General features: G+C 43.4%; 1 protein-coding gene across 1 annotated transcript in view; it reads left to right on the top strand.

Annotated features, from left to right (window-relative positions):
- Positions 1 to 3820: 3820 nt before the first annotated feature.
- The window catches only part of ABCB7 (ATP binding cassette subfamily B member 7), an 85965-nt gene continuing 80121 nt past the window's right edge, over positions 3821 to 9664 (top strand). Inside the window, exon 1 of the mRNA XM_015810772.2 lies at positions 3821 to 3943. Within this exon, the coding sequence (XP_015666258.1) occupies positions 3821 to 3943 (123 nt within the window). The remainder of the gene's footprint in view (positions 3944 to 9664) is intronic.

Raw genomic sequence — 9664 nt, 5'->3', positions numbered from 1 at the left:
CTGACTTGTACTTTAGAACAACACAGACAATTCCGTCATGTTCAATTTTGTTTTGTACCATAAGCCATAAAATTAGTCAATTTTTCAGGATTTCATAGAAAGTACGGAAAACACTTCACAACCTGCATATATGATCAAAATAGCTACCCTTCCATCTTGAATAAAGATGCAGTTTTGAATTTGACTTCAGGAAAAAACCACAGATAGTCCTCATTTAATAAAGTGACTGTTAGAAGTTATGACGGCACTGAACAAATGGTACTTAGGTTGGGTCTTCAAAGCTACAGCCGTTGTAGTGGCCCAATGATCAGAATAACAGAGCTGGAAGGGATCTTGGAGGTCTTCTAGTCCAACCCTCTTCTCAAGCAGGAGACCTAGACCATTTCAGACAAATGGCTGTCCAGTCTCTTCTTAAAAACTTCCAGTGATGGAGCACCCACAAGGCAAAGCTATTCCACTGGTTGATTGTTCTCACTGTCAGGAAATTTCTCCTTAGTTCTAGGTTGCTTCCCTCCTTGATTAGTTTCCATCCATTGTTTCTTGTCTTGCCTTCTGGTGCTTTGGAAAATAGGTTGAAACTCCCCCCCCCCTTATTTTTGTGGTAGCCCCTCAAATATTGGAACACTGCTATCACATCTCCCCTAGTCCTTCTTTTCACTAGGCTAGACATAACCAATTCTTGCAATTGTTCTTCATGTTTTAGTCATGTAATAAAATTCAGATGCTTGACAGCTTGCCTGCATTTATAACTGGAGGGTGTCTTTGACTCTCCCTATCTCTGTCCTTTTGGATGCCCTGCACTCTGCTGTCTCTGCTACACCCAGCTGACCTTCGCTGTCTTCTTCCTGTGCTGTCTGTGCAGTGAGGCTTCCAGAGTCCGGAGACTTTTCTTGGAAAAGGCCAAGCCGGGTGTGCTTTGACAGCAGAAACAGAAAACAGAGGATAGCTGGGGATGGCAATGGTGATAGAGCACAGGGCAGCCAATAGGGCAGAGACTTGGGGTGTGTGTGTGTGGAAGGCAAGTGGGTGGGGGATTTGAAGCAGAAATGAATGCAGCAGGACATAAAGATGAGACTAATGACAAGGCAGAATTATTGTAATGATTGCAAATGAGTCTACAGAAGTACTGCCATTAAGTGGTACAGACATGAGATGTTTTGCTTAATAACCATATCCCTAAGTTCATATCCCTACTTCAATTCTATTCTACCTTTACTGCTTTTAAATGTGCACCTCAGCCCCAAAAAATGAGCAAAAGGTTCAGCAGGATGAATGAGCACAATTATGATTGCAAGAAAGGATTTTCATCATTGAATTTATTTCATTCTTCAAAACTTTTGCTTGTTTCCTCCACCCTAAATTCCTGGTGTTTGTATGGAAACACCCCCCCTCCTCATCTTTTAAGTCTTATTTATAAGTTGTACATAAGACTGCGACGTACATTTAACTCTAAGAATAAAAAATGTCTTCAGATGCCTGATCAATAAAATAGCAATTTATGTATATTAAATTTATATATTTAATTTATAACTCTTTATTTTAAAGTGTTTTTGCTTTATATCCATTTATCTCAATGAGTCCATGGAAGCATGACTAATTCAGGAGATAGTCAATTAATTCTAATATTTCAGTACTGTAGATCCCCAGCATAACTTTCTATTCTTGGTCACTCCCAAGTTCTTGTTCCTTTTTTGCCAGTCACTAGTGATAAAGTATTTTATCTAAAAGATTTTGGTTGGACAGCAGATAAATTCACTGGGAAATTTTGCAAAATTTTAGCAATCAATAATTTATAATGCAGAATGTACAGTGCATTTGAAGATATCCTTATGATTATGATGTCAGTATCTAAAATCACAGAGGTAATTGTCAATCACACCTCAGTATTCTTCATTTTGGCAAGATTCTACATACCTTCCACTGTGTGTGTTTGTGTAACACACAGGATCTCCAAATTCTTCCTTTTCTTGCAATTATTAGGAATATTTTCCAATTCATATAACCATGCCAACTATCTGTTACAATTGTACAGCCAGGTAAAACAGATGATATAATTACATTTGCCAGTATTGGTGGCAGATTAATCATCCACAGTAGGTATGAAGCAGTGTCCTGTCTCATGACAGACACCTCCAACAATCCTGTTTCCTACCTACACAGTCTTCCCACATTTTATTTTTGCTGAATGAACAGGCTCTCATCAATTTCAACTGTGCAGCTGGGTCCACCAATGGCATCCTGATTATTGAGGAATGATTGCACACAAATCTCACACATGAAGTGATTCTGGCCAACTATTATTTATATTGATTTCATATCCAGTTCTGACAAAAAGGGAAACTTGTAAATTCTTTTGGCCAGCGGTATATTGAAAGCACTACAGTGCACTAAGGCAGATGGGTGTGGTCCGGCCACATACTAATTCCAAAGAAATAATATTCCAAGGAATATATTTATTGATACAGTAAATGAATATTATTACTTTCTAATAAATATTTGTTAATAAATGTGTGGGTATAATTGAAGGGAATTTCCTGCTGACAAAAGTGCTCAAGTGGCACTAATGTGTGGGTATAATTGAAGGGAATTTCCTGCTGACAAAAGTGCTTAAGTGGCACTTTCAAGGATCTGGCTTGTCCTACAACATTAGGATCTTTTCCAGGCCTTCAGAACACAGACGCGATGCATGGAATACAGGTAGTCCTCGGCTTATGACCACAACTGAGCCCAAAATTTCTGTTGCTAAGTGACACATTTGTTAAGTGAATTTTGCCTCATTTTACAGCCTGTCTTGCCACAGTTGTTAAGGGAGTCACCGCAGTGGTTAAGTTAGTAATACGGTTGTTAAGTGAATCTGGCATCCCCATTGACTTTGCTTGTCAGAAGTGATTGCATGACCTCAGGACACTGCAACCGTCATAAATATGAATCAGCTGCCAAGCATCTGAATTTTGATCACGTGGACTGGGGAAGCTGCAATGGAATGGTCATATGTCCCTTTTTCCAGTGCCGCTGTAACTTTGAACGGTCACTAAATGAACTGTTGTAAGCCGAGGACTAGCTGTATTCTGTGATTCTGCAAGAAGAAAACAGCCCATTTTTTGTTGCCGACTTCTGTGAACTGCAACATCCATCCTGCAGCATGCTAGAACCTGCTAAGTGATATGGAACAGAGATATTATAAAGCCACCTGGAGTCCCATAAAAGTGAGCCAGGTGGCCCTATAAATCGAATGACTGGGTACCTAAAAAACCACGGGCGCGGCGTCTGCTCGGAATAAGCTCAAATAACCCAGAGTGGGGAACATGGCCCTTTTATGATTTGTGGACTTCAACTCCCAGAATTCCTGCGCCAGCATGGCTGGCTCAGGAATTCTGGGAGTTGAAGTCCACAAGTCAAAAGAGCCATCGTTCCCCACCCCTCGAATAAACAACAAGCAAATAAACGAGAGCCAACTCGAGGAGGAGGAGGAGGCGATTCTTGGCCTCCACATTTCAGTTTATCCACCTAAAATCTCCGTCAAGTCAGGCTGGGAGGCCTCCACGTGTGCTGGACAAAAGCGCAAGCCGCACCATCACGCCTCGCAGTGTGGGAGACGACGCACAACCGTTTCCGGCTCCACAAACCCAACTCGCACTCATAGCTGACCTCCCTTACCCCCCCACCTCCCTCTCTCTCTCAGACCTCCAAGGGCCCTTCCCACTCTATTGTTCTGCTACGCCCTCTCTCTCTTTCTTCCCCCCCACGCGCCCAGCCTCACTTCCGGCGCCGGCCGCCCCTTCCGCTCCGCGGCCTTCCCGTCATGCCTTCTTCCCCCAATATGGCGCTGCTCAGGGCTCTACCGAGCCTCTCCGGTGACCGCGCGGCGGCCACTGTACTCCGCACCAGGCCGCTTCGGGTTTCCTTGCGCTGGCGGGGCCGGTCGCTCCCAGAGGCCTCCCAGGTAAGCCCGCGAGGCTCGGGCGCTAGCGAAAGGCCGGGCGGGGAGGCTGAAGGGGCGGCCGGGCGGGAGAGAGTGGGGAGACGAAGGAGAAAGCCCTCCCCATAGACCAGGGGTAGGCAACCTTGGCTCTTTTATGACTCGTGGACTTCAACTCCCAGAATCCCTGAGCCAGCTAAGCTGGCTCAGGAATTCTGGGAATTGAAGTCCACGAGTCATAAAAGAGCCAAGGTTGACTACCCCTCCCCATAGGCGAAGGACTCCGGCGCCAGGCCGCCTTAGCGGGTCCGCTCGTGGAGAGTTTGCTTAAGCCCCACCCGGGGAGGGGGGCAGAGGACCGGTTTGGCGGCTTAAAGTTGGCTTCCTGAGTGTTGGGGTCAATTCCCCACTCCGTTTTAAAAAATGCACCTAAGTCCGAGGGTATGAAGTGGCTTCCTGAATCTCGTCCCCCTCCCCGCAATTCTGACTGCCGGTTTCTGAGAAGGTGAGGAGGTTGCCTCGTCGGAGAACGAAACGGCTGCAAGCGCAGAACATAGAATAACAGAGCAGGAAGGGACCTTAGAGGTCTTCTGCTCCAACCCCCTGCTCGACCATTCCAGATCAATTGCCCGATCTCCTCTCGAAAGCCTCCAGTGGAAGCAAGCCGTTCCACTGATTAATTCTTCTCGTGGTTAGGAAGTTTCTCCTTAGTTCTAGGTTGCTTTCCACCCATTGCCTTTTGGTGCTTTTGGAAAATAGTTTGACACCCCCCCTCGTCTTTGTAGGAGCCCCTTAAATATTCGAACACTGGAAACAAGCCAGCAAACTTCACACCAAGAACTCTAGGGCTTTTAAGAAGCCGGAGGGTTTTTTTTCTTTTTTTAAGTGCTGGGGTGAATTCCCCACCACCTTCATTTTAAATAATTCATCTAAGTCCGAGGGCATGAAGTGATGACTCTCTGAAAGGGGTAACCATGGGAAGAAGGGGCTAGCGCAGTGGTTCTCAACCTGTGGGTCGGGACCCCATTTGGGGTCGATCGACCATTTCATGGGGGTCGCCAAGCAAGGCTGTCCGCCATTTTTTTTGTCCGCCATTTTTCCCCCCTTTTCCAGCAGGTGCCTTACCTCCCTTGGGCTGGGCCAGCTGGTGGTTGGCCTGCTCCGTCTCTGCCGCTTGCCAGCTACGCCTCGGCCGGCGCAGGGGGCGGAACCACGCTTGTGCGGTGCTCCCGGGCAGGGAAAGTCCTCGACTTACGACCGGTTGGGTATTCCTCGACTTACGACCAGTTGGGGTCACGGCATTAAAAAGGTTGAGAACCACTGGGCTAGCACAAAGCATCCCAAAATAGGGCTGGAACGGGAGCATTTCGCACTTCAGTGTTTGGTTCAGAGTTGAGCTCTTCTCAAAAGTGGCTTTGCGAGGAAAGCAAGAGTATCCCATCTGCTTCAGAAGTTATTGCTGGTCTAGGACCGTAATAAAGTTTATTATTATTATAACATCTGCTTCAGAAGTGAAACATCAGGATCGTTGATTGTCTGTACCTATCTTATAATTATTGGGGGGAAAAGTAACTTCTTGCTCTGGCCACGTTGCAGTGAAGTAAATGAATGTGATTTAGAAAGTTACTTGCCTTTACAGAAGCCGTGGGAAAGTTTTGGGGGTTTTTTTGTTGTTGAGAAAGTGAATGAATGTTTGGTTTCTTGTATTGGTGTTAAATGGGGGAAGATTGAGTTAAGTTGCTTTGAGGATATTGCTTCTTTTGAGAAATACATTGCAAAATTTAAAATCTATTAATAACTAGCTGTACCCGGCCACGCGTTGCTGTGGCTCAGTCTGGTTAGCGTGTGTTGCTTTTACGTCCAACAGATGGCGCTGTTTTTTTTAAAAAAAAACCATGTTTTTACCTGTCACAGGTGTGACATCTATATAATAGTAGGTATATAAAAACACGCGCGTATTCGAATGCAATGTTGTGTCAAAATTTCAAAGCAATCGGTGAAGAACTTTCGGAGATTTAAGATTTTGAACAAACGAACATTTACATTTTTATTTATATAGATTCCATAAGAATGCAGTCATATGCTTTATAACCAACCTATTGTGTTTCTCTTGAGATTTTTTTTCTTTAGCTCTAGGACAGAAAGGTATTCTTTTCTTTGAATTATTGCATTGGCTAAGTGGAACAAATAGCTTATAAAAAGGTAAAAATGATGTTTCCCCCCCCCCCAATTAATATCGGGGCTAGATTTTAAATGTTAAAGGAAGACTTCTACTGCAGATTCTTTTATTTGCTTTCATTATGCTATCGATTAATATTGCCAGAGCAGTGAATACTGTGAATGTTTGCTCAGGCCGATTTTGACAAAAACCCATTATTTTTAAGGAAGGTAAGAAGCTTTGCTGAGCATGTAGGAAGAGTCTCATTACAAAAAAACTAGTTTTTGGTGCAATTTTATGATTTCTATAATAGTAGGGAAAGATGGTCATGCTATTGAGCCTCCATAGTGTTTGATACCTGAGTTGACATCTGCATATTTAAGGCTGGTGTTACATTTTTAAAAGCAATATTTTTCTTGGAAGATCTTAGACTTAGGCTAATCATGCAGCTTCCAGAACAAGTTAATTTTGAATAAGAAGATTGCAGAAGCAGATCAAGGAACTATCTTGCCTTACCATTTAACAAGTGCCATGCCTTTTGAGGTCCTAATACAAAAGCACAATCTTCCTTTTCATGTAACTCAGCAGTTAGTATTCCAATTGGTACTTGGGAAGACCAAAGCCCCTGAAGTGGTTACTTCTGTTATACCGGGACAGTTTGCTTGTCTCGGCCACTGAATAAATCAACTGGGTGGATTCACACAACATGCTTGTCAAAATTAAACATATCCCATTTTAACTTAACTTAATGGCCATGATGGTACAGCAATATTTAAAAATTTGTGACTATAAATAGGCACCACTTCGGTGGGAAGGTAACAGTGTTCCATGCACCTCTGTGTATAGTTATGCTGACCACATGACCACAGAAATGCCTTCAGACAATGCTGGCTCCCTCAGCCAAGAAACGGAGATGAGTACCACCCCTGGAGTCTGACTAGACAGGGATACCTTTACCGTTGTTTGTTGAGGAAAATGGAATTTTATTTCACAAATAAATAATTTGGTTGGACTTGCCAAGAGTAAATACATTTAATAAATTCATTTTTCAGAAATGCCATTATTTTACTATTTCTATAGTCTTTAGATACAGAAACTGTCTTTGGAAAATGTTACATATTGTTGAATAATTGGCAGCTTCGTATTTGAAAATTTAAACATATATATCCAGACAAAATAATTTATTTTCAGATTTTGAAGCTATCTTGCCACTTAGTCTCATTTGCCTTAGTTTTCAGACATTCTTCTTAAATCTATCTGCACGTCTACCCTGCATTTTCTCTGCTGTTGGCAGAGGCAATTCAATTACTTTATAATTTTTTTATCTACCTTAGTTCCATTTTTGTCTCATTAAGACTGAATGGTCATTTTCTGGAAGACGAGGAAGAAATGCCTTTTCTCTCCCTCCTAACAATGTTATTGACATGTTCACCGACAGTGTTGGTAACCTTTTGGACTTGGTACTTTACCTCCTTGCAATAATATGTTCCAGCTCTGTTTACACTCTCAGGATTTTTTCAGAGCCAAGTGTGTCATACAGGGAAGATTTGTGTGGTTTTTCTTTACTTTAAAACTAATTTCTCCATTCTTTTGGGAAGTGTATTGATCTTGATAATGTTTTTACAGGTAGTCCTCGAATGTAATGGAGCCTGCCCATTCCACTCGTAATTCGAGTACTCGTAGGGGTGAATCTCGTATCTTGAACGAGATCACTCCCTAGTTTCGCCCACGAATGCGTGGGCGAATGCGCGGTTCGTTAAGTGCGCATGAGGTATCTCAGGGTGGGGAAGGCCATAGGGGGCCTAGTGATGGAACAGGCCTCCAAGGCCTCCCCAGCCCACTAAGATACCTCATGCTTCCCCCTCGCTGCCTGCCACGCCAGACTCAATTACCTTGGGAAGATCTGTCTCCTCTCTGCCATGGTTTCTGCCTTTGAGGGAGCGGAGAGTCAATGGAAGCTCCTGGATGCCGTAATATCGCGCGAGTTCAGCCACCCATCCTCTTTTGCAGAAAATGGGTACCTGAACTCTCGCGAGATCATGGACCCCAGAAACTTGCATTTCCTGCTCTCTCCCCCCCCCCCAACTCCTTTCTGCCACCATCGGAACACTTTTTATCCGAACAGAGAGCTTGGGGAGACTTTATCAGGAGGCAACTGGACTTTTTTTTTTTAAGACGTTTCACTTCTCATCCAAGAAGCTTCTTCAGCTCTGACTGGATGGTGGGGGATGGAAGGATTTATACTCCTTGCAGTCATATGGTTGTTAACTTTTGTTGACTTTGGTATTGGTTTATCCAGGCAAAATGGGAGCAAAATCTGACAATGATTCTGTTTTTCATGTACAAGCTCAAAACCGCTTTCTTTCAGACCTTTCAAGGATCACAACCTTCAGTTTAAGAATTTCTGTATTAAGTTAAAATAAGGTTTATTTGGTATTAGCTTAGCATTTTGTTTGCACCAAGCTGTGAGGTTTATAAAGGAAAGAATGGGCAGCCAATGATCTGCAAGGCCCCCTTGGAGGAAGATCGCCAAAGTCCCTTCCATTCTGTTATTCTATGTTATTCTGTATTATTTGTCTTTTTCGGACTGAAGCAAACCATTTATAAAAAATTAGTGTGTGTATTTATTCCTAATGGTTGTGGGAAGGGGGATGGTTGGCTGAAAAAATGGGAATAAGCCAAGTTAATTATTGCCCTTTAAACCATCTCATGCTTACATGCATTTGGCAGTATTGGCTGCCAGGGGAATCTCAATATCTTGATTTTAGGCAGTGACTGGTGATTTGGTGGAAAATAATAGATCCATGGTCTCTCCTTTCTTCTTTTAAAGCAAAAATGTAATGGACCTGTGTAATTGTAATTGATTGGGTGTGTTAGAATTTGCGATAAATTCACCCATTTTGAACCTACCAAATAGATAAGGGAACTTGAATATATATGATTATCAGCATAGCAACATTATTTTAGGGGAATACCCAGAAATGTCTGTATTGTTGAACTCATGTATGGTTCTTCAAAACCAGTATTTGTAATCATGCTAAATTAGATACTGCATTTAGCAAAAATGAAACAAAAATTATTGTTCACCGGTGCACACGTTCCACTCAGAGGTATCTGAATATTCCAGATAAGGCTCAGTAATTACTTCCAGACTTGGTGGCTCGGTTTACCCTCAGCCCCCCAAGCCAAATTCTGAAGGTATAAATTTCCATTTTTTGAAATGGAACATAACTAAAAACTATAATTTAAAAGTAGCATATCACAAACACTAAGGACCACCTGATGCAGCCCCAGCCACTTCATGACTGTCAGATCAGCCTCCACTGTTAAATGCAGTCCTTAGCCTTCATAAAGGAGCATCCGGAGGCTTCAACTGGTCCAGAATGCAGCCGCGCGGGCGGTATTGGGAGCGACGCGTCGCTCCCATGTAACGCCGCTGCTGCGCGAGCTGCACTGGCTGCCAGTGGCCTTCCGGGTACGCTTTAAGGTGTTAGTTACCACCTTTAAAGCGCTCCATGGCATAGGACCGGGATACCTCCGAGACCGCCTTCTGCCACAGACTCCCTCCCACAGACCGGTACGCTCCC

Source organism: Protobothrops mucrosquamatus, unplaced genomic scaffold, assembly GCF_001527695.2.
Source record: "Protobothrops mucrosquamatus isolate PMUCROS unplaced genomic scaffold, P.Mucros_1.0 scaffold19, whole genome shotgun sequence".
Classification (NCBI taxonomy): Eukaryota; Metazoa; Chordata; class Lepidosauria; order Squamata; family Viperidae; genus Protobothrops; species Protobothrops mucrosquamatus.
This window is presented reverse-complemented; position numbering and strand designations above follow the sequence as displayed.